At 43.6% G+C, this 14,248-nt stretch overlaps 1 protein-coding gene across 3 annotated transcripts; it reads right to left on the reverse strand.

The window, feature by feature from the left end:
- Positions 1–3: 3 nt before the first annotated feature.
- LOC120033765 (X-linked retinitis pigmentosa GTPase regulator-like) lies at positions 4–14,012 on the reverse strand. 3 transcript variants are annotated; one of them, XM_038980219.1, is made up of 17 exons: positions 13,907–14,012; positions 12,595–12,720; positions 12,258–12,350; positions 11,757–11,819; positions 10,348–10,506; positions 10,005–10,154; positions 9,649–9,807; positions 9,190–9,345; positions 8,896–9,020; positions 6,857–7,054; positions 5,289–5,481; positions 4,937–5,049; positions 4,774–4,833; positions 1,196–1,357; positions 1,062–1,110; positions 806–930; positions 4–675 (listed from the first exon to the last, which is right to left on the reverse strand). In XM_038980219.1, the coding sequence occupies exons 1-17, from the start codon at positions 13,935–13,937 to the stop codon at positions 439–441; spliced, it is 2,199 nt and encodes a 732-aa protein (XP_038836147.1). In that variant the 5' UTR covers positions 13,938–14,012; the 3' UTR covers positions 4–438. The 3 variants fall into 3 exon arrangements, with proteins under 3 accessions (XP_038836147.1, XP_038836149.1, XP_038836150.1); XM_038980221.1 differs by lacking the exon at positions 13,907–14,012 and adding an exon at positions 13,615–13,710; XM_038980222.1 differs by lacking the exon at positions 11,757–11,819.
- Positions 14,013–14,248: the final 236 nt, after the last annotated feature.

Below are 14,248 nucleotides of genomic sequence, written 5' to 3' on the forward strand. Positions count from 1 at the left end.
GAACCAAGTTCAAACGGTTTATGAGACGATGAAAATAAAATATCAGAACACACACAAATGTCATATTTCCCTGAAAAACACACAATAAGGTTACATTTAAAGTGCAATTGTGCATTTGGGATAATTTCAGTCAGCAATAAATAGTATATCCTCACAGTTTATAACACACGACTACATTATAAAAACACGATCAAAACACACTGTGGTTAATTAAAGACATTTTTGTGCACGTTAAATACAAGTATACACATTTATAATACACTTTCGCATATGGGAAGTTTGGGAACTGAATGTCAATAAATAGGTCACTTTGTGAGAAGTTCGCTAGTGTTCAAAGTGGAGTGGTTGTTTGTTGTGTACAGTCAATGTGCATCCTCTTCAAGGGTTTATTGGTTGTTGGCGCTGCCAGTCCAGTTCTCCAACACCCAGTGAGTGGCGTCACAGCAGGGTGCAGGTGGTAGAGCGGGCACCTCTACCACCAGGGTCCGAGGGTGCTCTCAGAGGGGGCTGGGCACCACTAGCGCTGGTCTCTGATGGATCTCTGTTCTCCAGCCCTGCAGAGGGACTCTTGGCACTGGCAGGCAGCTCCCCCATGCCGGTTACCTCTGCTGGGGCTTCAGCACTGTCCTCTGTCTGCTTGGCTTTGGAGGAGGACAGGCGTTTGAACAGCAACAGCTGAGGGCAGTAGAGAGGAGAGAACACAGTGAGATCTGACCTACTCAATCACTGACGATCACAGAGCTTTATGAAGTGGTTTTCTGTTGTTTAGCTTATGCCTCTTTGTTCCAATGACTTTCTGTAATACCTTTCTGTTGGTCCTTGGTTGCTTCTTGGGTTTCTCTTCTGTTGTTCGATTCTGCAGCTGAGTGCTGGATGCAGAGCTCTCCTCTGTCGGAGCCACAGGACTGGGCTGACCTGAGTCCTCTGCAACTATACACAACAGACACTTCATGATAATCCATCCACTGTTAGCACAGAAACAGTAAAGCATTAACCACATAAATAGTTCAAGACAAAGTTCACCTGTTTGTCAGACATTTCAGAAAATCTCTTATGCTCACCTTTCTGCACACCATCTGGGAGAGTTTCTTCTTTCACACCCTCTGGTCCCTAGAAAGAGGGAATTCTGTTTTAGAAGTTAACAAACATAAAGGTCCTAGATCTGTAGATTATGGTCATCTGTAGGGTAGCGTACCTGGAGGGGTTCTGCTGTGGACTGGCTCTGACCCTGTAATGATTGTCCCTCCATGTCCTCAGATTTCTCTTTCTCCTCTGCTTTGTTGTTCTCCTCCTCCTCTTCCTCTTCCTCATCTTCTTCATCATCCTTATGTCCTTCCCCCTCTTCAGCTCTTAAATCCTGCAAAAAGGGATGAGAGTGAGTGGGGCAGACTGGTTAAAACAAGCGATAGTAAGTTATGTAACAGATACAACTTAGTCACAGGGGAGAAACTGCACTCTGGCGCACACACACGAGGGAGAGTCAGCACTAAACAGACTTGAGGAAGACTAGAGGTGGGTGCTTCACATTGGATATGGATAGTGGAGTCACAACAGGGAGCTAAGGGATTACAGACAGGGATAAAGGAAGAAAAGGGATCCCACCTGCCACTGGAACAGTTTAATGCAAACAGCACTATGTATTCATGTGTAGAGAATGTGTTCAACACAAATTATATGATATCATACGTGATGGGACTAGTTCTTGACACTGATTTTGATCGTTTTAGAACAACAAATATTTATTTAAACATATATCAAACTATTCTGTAATATTCATTATATCAAACAAATCATGATAAAGAAAAAGTTGTACAAAATCATTGGAGGGCATGCCTGGAAAATAGTAGCTACTATTAGTAAATTGTCTTTACAGAAGAACAAAGTTGAAAAGGGGATTAAAAAAAAGCATTTTAGCATCAAATCTTAACTGCCATGTAAAATGGTAAAGGACTATACAAGGAAATTGAAAGACAAGGCTGTGGACATTCAGTTGATAAAGTAAAACAAAATGGAAGTCGTGAATAAAAACAGTGAGACAGTAAAGGCAGTTGATATAAAGTAAAACAAAATGGAAGTCGTGAATAAAAACAGTAGGAGGCATTAAAATGCTCAATTAAGAGTGTTCCTGAGAGAAGTTGACAGAGCACTGGTTTGGAACAGAACAGATAGGGCTATCATTTGAGATTGAGGTACTGAGGTAAAACATTGTCCCAGAACTCTTCCCCTTTCCCTGACCTCTGTTTGGACCCGTTACCTCTGGACGCAGCATTCTGATGACTCTCCTGGTCTTTTTTACCTTTTCTTTTGTCAACCACCTCTTCTTCCTCCTCATGTTTACTCTCCTCCTCCTCCTCTCTGGCTTCATTTTCTTCTTTCTCCTCCTCTTTTCCTTCTTCTTCCTCACCTTCACTCTCCTCCTCCTCTCCAGGATCTTCTTCTTCCTCATCTTCACTCTCCTCCTCCTCTCCAGGATCTTCTTCTTCCTCATCTTCACTCTCCTCCTCCTCTCCAGGATCTTCTTCTTCCTCATCTTCACTCTCCTCCTCCTCTCCAGGATCTTCTTCTTCCTCATCTTCACTCTCCTCCTCCTCTCCAGGATCTTCTTCTTCCTCATCTTCACTCTCCTCCTCCTCTCCAGCTTCTTCCTCATCTTCACTCTCCTCTCCAGGTTTTTCTTCTTCTTTCTCATCATCTTCACTCTCCTCCTCTCCAGCTTCTTCCTCATCTTCACTCTCCTCCTCCTCTCCGGCTTCTTCTTCTTCAGCCTCCTCCTCTTCACTCTTATCCTCTTCTTCCCTCTCCTCTGCAGTACTGCTCTCTTCCTCTCCTGCCTCTGTACCACTGTCTGCCTCATTCCCATCTTCCTCCTCTACAGATCCTACACTCTCATCCTCTTCTTCCTCTTTCTCTCCATCTTCTTCTTCATCCTCCTCTTCATAATTGGATTCCTTACTCTTGCTCTCAGTGTCACTATGCGATACATCCCCACTCTCTTCCTCCTCCTTGCTCTCTCCCTCCCCTTCTTCTTCCTCCTCCTCTCCCACACTCTCTCCCTCTCCTCCCACTGGGCTACTCGTCCCGTCACCCTCCTCCTCTTCCTCCAGTCCACTCTCCTCTTTCTCTGCATCCTCTAACTCACTTTCTGCTCCCTGATCTGTTTCAGTCTCACATTGCTCATCTCCTCCCTCGCTCTCCTCCTCTAATTCAGAGATCCCTCCATCCTCCTCCTCTACCTTCACTGTGTCATCATCCTCACTGTTTTCCTCATCTGTCACCTCATCACGGCTCTTGGCCACTTCTTTTCCACCCCCACTTTCTGCCCTCCTCGTTCCAACCCCTCCCTCACTCTCTTCCTCCTCACCCTCACTATCCTGCTTGGCCGGTGTCTGATCGCCGCTGCTCCCTGTCTCGTCTCCACTCTCCTCCCCTCTCCTCTCCTCCTGTCCTCTGTTGTCTGGGGGACCAGAGTAGGACCTGCATTGCTCCTCCTCCACCCCCTGATCAGAGCTCCCCGGGGCGGGGATGATGTTGATGCGGACTGCTGTTCTCTTGCCTCCTGGTTCGGAGGCCATGGATGCAGACGAATGGCTCCAGGAAGACTGGGCGTCCTCAGCACTCTGTCTGCTGAACCTCTGGGCCCTGCTCTGACTCCGGACTGACTCACTGTCTGAGGGAGAACCAAACTGTCTGGCTGCCACTAGCCCCACACCTGACCCCAGAGAGGACACTCCGGTCAGTAAGCTGCGCAGCGGTGTCCGTTCAGGTGGTTCAGTCTTTGGTTTGCTCTTTTCTCTTTCTGAGTTTTCATTCGTCGTTTTTTGTGGCACTTCAGACACCAGGTCTGGTTCAGTTGTCTTGTCCACAGGCAGTGCATCAGTTAGCTTAAGGCCTTGTGAATGTCTGCCACTCTTTCTATTTGGTGTCCTCCTAACAGCTACATGTTGACTTTTCACCTTTGTAGATATAGGGTTGACCTCTAAGAGAGTCTTTTTGACCTCTGCACTTTGACCTTTGGCTGCGCCCTTTATTTGGATTGCCTTAGAATCCACGACAAATCTCTCCCTCACTTTTCTCTCAACTGCTAACAGTTGTTTTTTCTGTGCGGACGGACAGGGTTTGGACTTGGCCTTGCTAATGTCCTCTATGCTGGAGGGCTTGGCAGGGCCAGCCTTCGGCTCGGCAGGGCCAGCCTTCGGCTCGGCAGGCTTTATCGCCTCCAGAGCCACAACGAGGTTCTCCTTGCCACTGCCTTTGCCCTGGGCAGCCCTGTGGCGCGGTCTCTTCTCTACCACCAGAGACCTGTCACTGGAGCTCCTCAGCAGCTCTGTGGGCAGTGCCCCCCGCGGGGTGGGATCCACCCTCCTATGGGTACAGAGTTCTGGCTGTTCCCCAGCCTTACCATGCCCTTTCACAAGCTTACCCTTCCTCTATCACCAGCGCCAGGAAGCAGAGGATGAAGAAAATATGAAAGAGTTAGAGGAAAATAGTAAACATGCAGAGAAAACAGAGTGAAGAACTCAATAGAGCTCAACGCTGAAAGAAAAACACAGACAGATGGTAGTCACTGTAAATGATACAGGGAAGCAGAATGGCTAGCGTGACGTAAATTAAAGTGTATGCCCTGAGTTCCTCAGTCAGACTGTCCCTTGTTCAGGGAGACATATTGATAGTGCTGAGTAATTTTGCAAGGAGCTTGCTGGTCGGTGCGCAGAAGCTGCTTGTTCATAATAAGAAAAATCCTTAGTTGACAGTTATGCTGTGTGTGTGTCTTACCTTCTGTACAGGGGACAACGTCAACGTCTTGTCACTGGGGTCCATTTTCATCACATGAGTCTGCCACAAAGAAGAGATTTTTGTTCAGAACTTTTGTGATAACTTCTGTATGAAAGCGCCACAGAATGTACAGGACAGAATTGGGTCAGAGTTGGTGACTCACCATGTTGAGGAAGTCCGTGGTGTCTCCCAGATCTTTAACACTCTCGTTGTCCATCATGTTCTCCACAGCGCTGCTGTCTCCCTCATCTCTTCCCTTGTCAGCTGACCTCTTTTCTGCCATCAACAAAATATCACAAGAATCTTTTGACTTCTTAAAAAGGAATATATAGGCTCAAGAAAAGTTAGGAGAAATGTGAACAGTTGCATTGTGATGAGTTAATGAAAAAGGGACCATGCTAGCTGTTGAAAATGCAATGCTTCACCAAGGAATATGCGTGTTTTCTAAATAGTTTAACATTCAAAACAGATATGCCTGCAATGTAATGTAATGCAATGTAGTTCAGTGTAGATACCCTTCTTGTTAGACTCAGTGCTCCTGTGTTGGTGAATGCCGTTGTGCACCTTTCTGTTGGTTTGCTCCTTGGGGGGCAGGCTGGAGGGGATGGTCTGGCTGGACACGGGCAGGGGTGCAGAGGTATTGAGGTGTCCGGACATCAGGGGGGGCAGGGTCCGGAACATGAGCCCAAACTGCTCCGGGGAACGCTCCTAAAACACAGAACACAGGGTTAGTTAGCTGTGTTTGCTTACCTACCTGTTAGGCCCATAATTAGGCTCCATGTTGTTACTTATATTCACTACCTGTTAGGCCCATAATTAGGCTCCATGTTGTTACTTATATTCACTACCTGTTAGGCCCATAATTAGGCTCCATGTTGTTACTTATATTCACTACCTGTTAGGCTCATGATTAGGCTCCATGTTGTTACTTATATTCACTACCTGTTAGGCCCATAATTAGGCTCCATGTTGTTACTTATATTCACTACCTGTTAGGCCCATAATTAGGCTCCATGTTGTTACTTATATTCACTACCTGTTAGGCCCATAATTAGGCTCCATGTTGTTACTTATATTCACTACCTGTTAGGCCCATAATTAGGCTCCATGTTGTTACTTATATTCACTACCTGTTAGGCCCATAATTAGGCTCCATGTTGTTACTTATATTCACTACCTGTTAGGCCCATAATTAGGCTCCATGTTGTTACTTATATTCACTACCTGTTAGGCCCATAATTAGGCTCCATGTTGTTACTTATATTCACTACCTGTTAGGCCCATAATTAGGCTCCATGTTGTTACTTATATTCACTACCTGTTAGGCTCATGATTAGGCTCCATGTTGTTACTTATATTCACTACCTGTTAGGCTCATGATTAGGCTTCATGTTGTTACTTATATTCACTACCTGTTAGGCTCATGATTAGGCTCCATGTTGTTACTTATATTCACTACCTGTTAGGCTCATGATTAGGCTCCATGTTGTTACTTATATTCACTACCTGTTAGGCCCATAATTAGGCTCCATGTTGTTACTTATATTCACTACCTGTTAGGCTCATGATTAGGCTCCATGTTGTTACTTATATTCACTACCTGTTAGGCTCATGATTAGGCTCCATGTTGTTACTTATATTCACTACCTGTTAGGCTCATGATTAGGCTCCATGTTGTTACTTATATTCACTACCTGTTAGGCTCATGATTAGGCTCCATGGTGTTACTTATATTCACTACCTGTTAGGCTCATGATTAGGCTCCATGTTGTTACTTATATTCACTACCTGTTAGGCTCATGATTAGGCTCCATGTTGTTATTCATCTCCACTACCTGTTAGGCTCATGATTAGGCTCCTTGTTGACAGTGCTAAAAGGTGGAGGATGTCTAGTTAGGGATCTCCTTAGAGAACCAGGCCGCTAACATTAAAACAAACACTGACTCAATAGTTTCAGACAACTATCTGAGGAACTAGACCGCAACATCCCAGGGACATGTGGTGGTTCAGGGACTGGATGTTGAAACTCCCAACACTCCCACTTTTACATGTGTTGACCCCCAGGCCAGTACCCAGTACACACCCTCTCTCTCCTCCTGACTCGGGCAGAGAGGCTACTGTTCAGGGTAGCAGGGGTGGGGGTGATGGTGTCCACTAAGAGCTCTGTGTAGGACTTCTCCAGGTAGTCCTCTGTGACATCATTCTCCTCCAGAGTTACTTCCTGACAGCTCTTGTCTCTGGGCTTGGCTAGAACCAGCATGTGGCAACCTCCGCATGTCACCTGGAACAAAGACTAAATGTAATTGACCTGAATCTTGCACTAGACAAAATTATATGAGAAGACTGGATGTCCAACTATCGTCACTTTTTTATGCTTTCAGGAAAAAAACTAAACTTGAGATAAATGTGCAGAACTTTAAATTTGGCATCAGCCATGCTATGATGTCAAAGTGAAATTCTCAAATTATAATTCAGCAATCAGTTGAAAACATGAGGTACAGTTGAAGTCGGAAGTTTACATACACTTAGGTTGGAGTCATTAAAACTAGTTTTTCAACCACTCCACAAATTTCTTGTTAACAAACTATAGTTTTGGCAAGTCGTTTAGGACATCTACTTTGTGCATGACACAAGTCATTTTTCCAACAATTGTTTACAGACAGATTATTTGACTTATAATTCACTGTATCACAATTCCAGTGGGTCAGAAGTTTACAAACACTAAGTTGACTGTCTTTAAACAGCTTGGAAAAAAGCTGAAAATTATGTCATGGCTTTAGAAGCTTCTGATAGGCTAATTGACGTCATGTGTGTCATTTGGAGGTGTACCTGTGGATGTATTTCAAGGCCTACCTTCAAACTCAGTGCCTCTTTGCTTGACATCATGAGAAAATCAAAAGAAATCAGCCAAGACCTCAGAAAAAACATTGTAGACCTCCACAAGTCTGGTTCATCCTTGGGAGCAATTTCCAAATGCCTGAAGGTACCACGTTCATCGGTACACACAATAGTACGCAAGTATAAACACCATGGGACCACGTAGCCGTCATATCACTCAGGAAGGAGACACGTTCTGTCTCCTAGAGATTAACGTACTTTGGTGTGAAAAGTGCAAATCAATCCCAGAACAACAGCAAAGGACCTTGTGAAGATGCTGGAGGAAACAGGTACAAAAGTATCCACAGTAGAACGAGTCCTATATCGACATAACCTGAAAAGCGGCTCCGCAAGGAAGAAACCACTGTTCCAAAACCACCATAAAAAAGCCAGACTACGGTTTGCAACTGCACATGGGGACAAAGATCGTACTTTTTGGAGAAATGTCCTCTGGTCTGATGAAACAAAAATAGAACTGTTTGGCCATAATCACCATCGTTATGTTTGGAGGAAAAAGGGGGAGGCTTGCAAGCCGAAGAACAACATCTCAACCGTGAAGCACGGGAGTGGCAGCATCATGTTGTGGGGGTGCTTTGCTGCAGGAGGGACTGGTGCAATTCACAAAATAGATGGCATCATGAGGTAGGAAAATTATGTAGATATATTGAAGCAACATCTCAAGACATCAGTCAGGAAGTTAAAGCTTGGTCACAAATGGGTCTTCCAAATGGACAATGACCCCAAGCATACTTCCAAAGTTGTGGCAAAATGGCTTAAGGACAACAAAGTCAAGGTATTGGAGTGGCCATCACAAAGCCCTGACCTCAATCCTATAGAAAATTTGTGGGCAGAACTGAAAAAGCGTGTGGAAGCAAAGAGGCCTACAAACCTGACTCAGTTACACCAGCTCTGTCAGGAGGAATGTGCCAAAATTCACCCAACTTATTGTGGAAAGCTTGTGGAAGGCTACCCGAAACATTTGGCCCAAGTTAAACAATTTAAAGGCAATGATACCAAATACTAATTGAGTGTATGTAAACTTCTGACCCACTGGATGAAAGAAATAACAGCTGAAATAAATCACTCTATTATTCTGACATTTCACATTCTTAAAATAAAGTGGTGATCCTAACTGACCTAAGACAGGGAATTTTTACTCGGATTAAATGTCAGGAATTGTGAAAAACTAAGTTTAAATGTATTTGGCTAAGGTGTATGTAAACTTCCGACTTCAACTGTACATACCGCTTGGACGTTGTACTTGAGGAAACGTGGACAGAGAGTGGGCTTGAATTGATTGGTGAAGTTCTCCTCTCCCAGACCCAGCTTCCCATGTCTCCCGTCCCCAAAGGTATAGAGAAGACCATTGTCTGAAACCATGACAACTACATGTCAGCCAACTTAATAGACGCAAGCAATGTTATCATGGCAAATGGCAATGGAGGTTATTCATAAAATGCTAGCACCACTGTTGTATACATTTTTTTTCTGAATTATAACTGTTTTGGTGTGAAAATTGTGTCCGCTAGGCCTGTTTACCTGTGATGACAGCAGTGTGGTTCTCCCCACACATCACCTGTCGTACTCGGCCCTTCCTGAAGTGATCCACCGCTCTGGGCAGCCTCGCCTCAAAGATGAAGGTCCCCTGGCCCAGCTGACCAAACTGACCCAGGCCAAAGGTGTACAGGTCGTCCTCTAGAGTCAAATCAAACACAGCGCTACATGGTTAACCCACTATCTCCTGATGCTTTGTGCCATAGAGAAAAACCCCAGACAGTTTCATTACGCATATAAAAGTAGTACACAACCACAAACAGGTACAACAAAATCTTACAACAATGTGCATTTAGACTTTACACGACCTAACTTCACTATTTGGATAAATACGAGCATTTTATGGCCACTTTCAAAGTGGGACGTAAACTTGTTCATGGGACATGCTGAAAGCCACAGCCTTGTGAGAGTCAACTGTCCACTGGTTGACACCAAGCTGCCTACCTGTCACAGCCACAGTGTGCCAGCCTCCACATGCCACCTGGGTCACCTGGTCTGTGATGCCCTTCACCAGCTGGGGCACGCGGTGTCCATCCAGCTGACCCATGGCCAGGCCCAGTTTGCCGCTGTCGCGCTCCCCAAATGTGTACAGGCCCCCGTCAACTGTGACAAAAGAGATTCCCTGTTGATTAATTGCATTAACATATTTACCTATTTTATATCTAGACATTATTCTACCAACCCAAGAAAAATGACATGTTCATACACAATGGGGTAACTCCCTATTCCTACAAAGTTGTGGAATCATGTGACCTGCCACGCTGACAGTGCTGAAGTAGGCTATGCCATTGTCCTCTCACCAGTGACGAAGGCAGAGTGGTAGTACCCACAGGACACCCAGGCCACTGGCCGACCCACAGTGACCTCCCGGGGGGTCAGGGCACTGCTCTCCTTCCCCAGGCCGATCTGACCCTCAGTGTTGTCACCCCACATGAACAGCGTCCCACTCTCTAGAACAAGGACATCATCACAGTGATTATTTCCAGCAAAAACAAGGTGAGGAGGAGCAACAGAAATATAGACAGTTGAAAGTAAATTAGTGCAACTCTGGCCCATGAAGTAAAAATGTAAGTCATCAATATGAACCAGAAGATACTCATAGTTGTAACTCAGAGGTTGTGACTTATAACGGGAGAGTCTTACCCGTGAGGGCAGCAGAGGTGTTGGAGCCGGCAGCAAGCATTTTGATTGGTCCATGTGAACTGAAGAAGTCCACCAATTGGAAGGCTGTCCTCTCCTCACAGTCTCCCAGACCTAGCTGACCTTCGTTGTTTCCACCGGTAGAGTACACGTTTCCCCGAGCTGTGGACAGGACATATACATGAATCAGTCTCAGTTCTACTACAACAAGGATTATAATATAAAACATTAAAAGGCAAAACTTCACTATCCTGTGTTTATTATTTATATATCACATACACCACACACACACACGGTCAAATGTTTTAGAACACCTATGCATTCAAGGGTTTTACTTTATTTTTACTATTTTCTACATTGCAAAATAATAGTGAAGACATCAAAACTATGAAATAACACATCGAATCATGTAGTAACCAAAAAAGTGTTAAAGATTTTTTATTTTTTATTCTTCAAAGTAGCCACCCTTTGCCTTTGACAGCTTTGCACACTCTTGGCATTCTCTCAACCGGCTTCATCAGGTAGTCACCCGGAATGCATTTCAATTAACAGGTGTGCCTTGTTAAAAGTTAATTTGTGGAATTTATGTCCTTCTTAATGCATTTGAGCCAATCAGTTGTTTTGTGACAAGGTATGGGTGGTATACAGAAGATGGCCCTATTTTGTAAAAGACCAAGTCCATATTAAGGCAAGAACAGCTCAAATAAGCAAAGAGAAACGACAGTCCATCATTACTTTAAGACATGAAAGTCAGTCAATACGGAAAATATCAAGAACTTTGGAAGTTACTTCAAGTGCAGTTGCAATGAGTAGGTGTGTCAAAACTTTTGACTGGTACTGTATGTAAGTTATGTATGTATGTATGTACACTACCATTCAAAAGTTTGGGGTCACTTAGAAATGTTCTTGTTTTTGAAAGAAAAGCTAATTTTTTGTCCATTAAAATAACATCAAATTGATCAGAAATACAGTGTAGACATTGTTAATGACTATTGTAGCTGGAAATTGCTTATTTTTTATGGAATATCTACATAGGTGTAAAGAGGCCCATTATCAGCAACCATCACTCCTGTGTTCCAATGGCACGTTCTGTTTGTTAATCCAATTTTATCATTTTAAAAAGGCTAATTGATCATTAGAAAACCCTTTTGCAATTATGTTAGCACAGCTGAAAACTGTTGTTCTGATTAAAGAAGCAATAAAACTGCCCTTCTTTAGACTAGTTGAGTATCTGGAGCAGCAACATTTGTGGGTTCGATTACAGGCTCAAAATGGCCAGAAACAAAGAACTTTCTTCTGAAACTCTGTAAAAGCTCCTTGCAGGACACAGTCAACTTTCACTTAGTAATATGATCATAATTTGGTACATGTCATCATTTATATTGTACCTGTGGTCATAACTGTGTACTTACAAGTGTAAACTATAGTGTGATTTCTTCCACAGGCTGCAAGCCGCACCTTTTCAGACTTCAAAGCTTAGAGAAAGACAAGAATGAGAAAGACACCCATTTTCAGATTGCAATCAGACACAATAGCAGGCCAACCCTCTCTTTCTCTCCTCTGCTGCCCTCCTGCTCGGGAGATTAGATTAGATGTATTATTCCAGATTACAGACCCCTCCAGATTGGGATTACAGCAGTGAAAAATCTCTCTTGGTCTCCTGCTACTAGTATACCCATTCACAATTTACAAAACAACAGCATCAACACTTAGTTTAAGCCACAGAAAATCCAACTAATTTTGTGGGGGAAAAACATCATGGGACATTTGATTTCAGTGGCTATATTGTCTGTTGTCGTCCCCCACACCCTCTTGTCTAGTACACGCAAGGGGAGATAAGCAGCTGTGTATGACAGCAATACAAGAGAGTACTGCTTTTGAACCAAAACAAAGGGAGAGCAATTTAGACCCACCTTTCACACAAGTGGGCTTGTTCACCATGGTCTTTGATCCCAAACCCAGCTGACCCCAGTTGTTACTGCCAAACATGAAAAGCTTGCCATTCTCTGTTGAAAAATAAATAAATAAAACCACTTGAGAAAGCTACAGGAACAGGGACATTAATACTAATAGCAGCTGCAGTTGAGCAGGATTTCATTTGCATAAAAAATGTATTTGAAATGTGTGATAGGGTGTGTTAGCAAGTTCTTTTATCTTATTTCAGATGTTGCATGTTCTTCAGAATTGCAGGCCTATATTCATATGGCTCTGATCACTACTATCAATTTGAAAACGTAATCAGTCACTGACCTGTTATCAATGCTGTGTGCTCATCCCCACAGGCGATTTTCAGGGGTACATCATTTTTCAGCCAAAATTTACTGGGGACGTTATCTGAAAATTTGCTTTTTCCAAAGGTGAAGACTGCCCCCGTTTCTGTTAGAACATAAACAACATCGATCACATCTCAAATAGCTAGCTAGCCGGCTAATAATACACAGTCATGGCTAGATGGGATAAAAATTGATGTCAAATGATGCATTTTAGCTAACCCTAACCCAACTTTTTATTTATTTATCTAACTTGGCAAATCATTTAACTACAAATTCTTATTTACAATGAACGCCTACCCAAGCCAAACCTGGACGACACTGGGCTGCCCTATGGGCTGCCCTAATTGTGTGCTGCCCTAATTGTGTGCTGCCCTATGGGACTCCCAATCACGGCCAGATGTGATACTGCCTGGATTTGAACCAGTGACTGTAGTGACGCCTCGTGCATTGCGTTATGGCCGCTGCACCACTCGGGAGCCCGAAAAGTTCCAATACAGCCATTTTTTATCTCAATATCAAATCATTTCTGGGTGACAATGATGTACCTTAATGTGATTGTTTTCAATAAAAATAAACAAAAATAGTTAGCAAATACTAGCAAATTCTCAAACAATGTTACTAGGACTGTCGGTGTGGTCTGAACGGGAAGGGGGAAACTGAAAACTAGCCGTTATTGGCAGGGGTTTGGAACTCTTTCTTATTGGTCTTTTAACTAATTTACCCCCAAACTCCATCCCACCAAAGCAGGCTGACATTACAGGTGTACTTTTTCAAACAGCTAAAAGGGCATTGTCATAATTTCCACAATTTCACAGTATTATTGCAACCTCAAAGTATGGAAATATATATAAACACTGGGAAATCACGTTGTTGGCTGCACTGGCCCTTTAACCCAATTCTCATAACCTGCTACTAAAAGTCCACTCTGATATAAACTGTATCCCATCTAGTCCAAACAATAATACACCACTAGAAGCTAATTTAGATAGCTTACTACCTGTTAACCACATTATCAAAGATACTGATACTTTTCCCTTTTTCCTGTGACATTATTCTTCGTGACAGACGTAAACAACGGCGCACATGGAGGCTGTCCCTTGTTGCCAGCTGTTAGCTAATTTTCACTAGCGTTATCTTGCCTGGCTACTTTGCTCATGCGTGATAGTTTATGTTAGCTAGCACACTAGCTAACGTTAGCAAGCGATATATTTCATGTTCATTCCGAAACGTTTGCAAACGGGTGAATAATGTTAACTAGCTAACGTTAGCTATATAGCGCGCTATCTTACCAGGTATCTCGTCTTCTGCCTCCCCTGCCATCGTAGTGTCAAATCGGCTTAGCAACTACACTACACAGGGTTAGCTGCTTCTATGCTTGTTGTGTGTTGTTTTCGTCCGAAACAACCCGGATGTAAACAAAATTTCACCAGTAGCAACCAAGGCTGCGTCTCATTTTGAATCGAGTCGCACCCTCCCTTGTGCCATTTGTTCAGTCCCCCTCGTACATCTGGGGCGTCTGTTGAAAGCAAATGGCAGAAATAATGTTTACCTTTTGCTTACATTCATCCAGTGGTCTCAGATCTGAAGGGGAATGAGGCAGGGCAGAGGGAAGAAAGCATTTTTAAAACTGA

This window comes from Salvelinus namaycush, chromosome 40 (genome assembly GCF_016432855.1).
Source record: "Salvelinus namaycush isolate Seneca chromosome 40, SaNama_1.0, whole genome shotgun sequence".
NCBI classification, from domain to species: domain Eukaryota; kingdom Metazoa; phylum Chordata; class Actinopteri; order Salmoniformes; family Salmonidae; genus Salvelinus; species Salvelinus namaycush.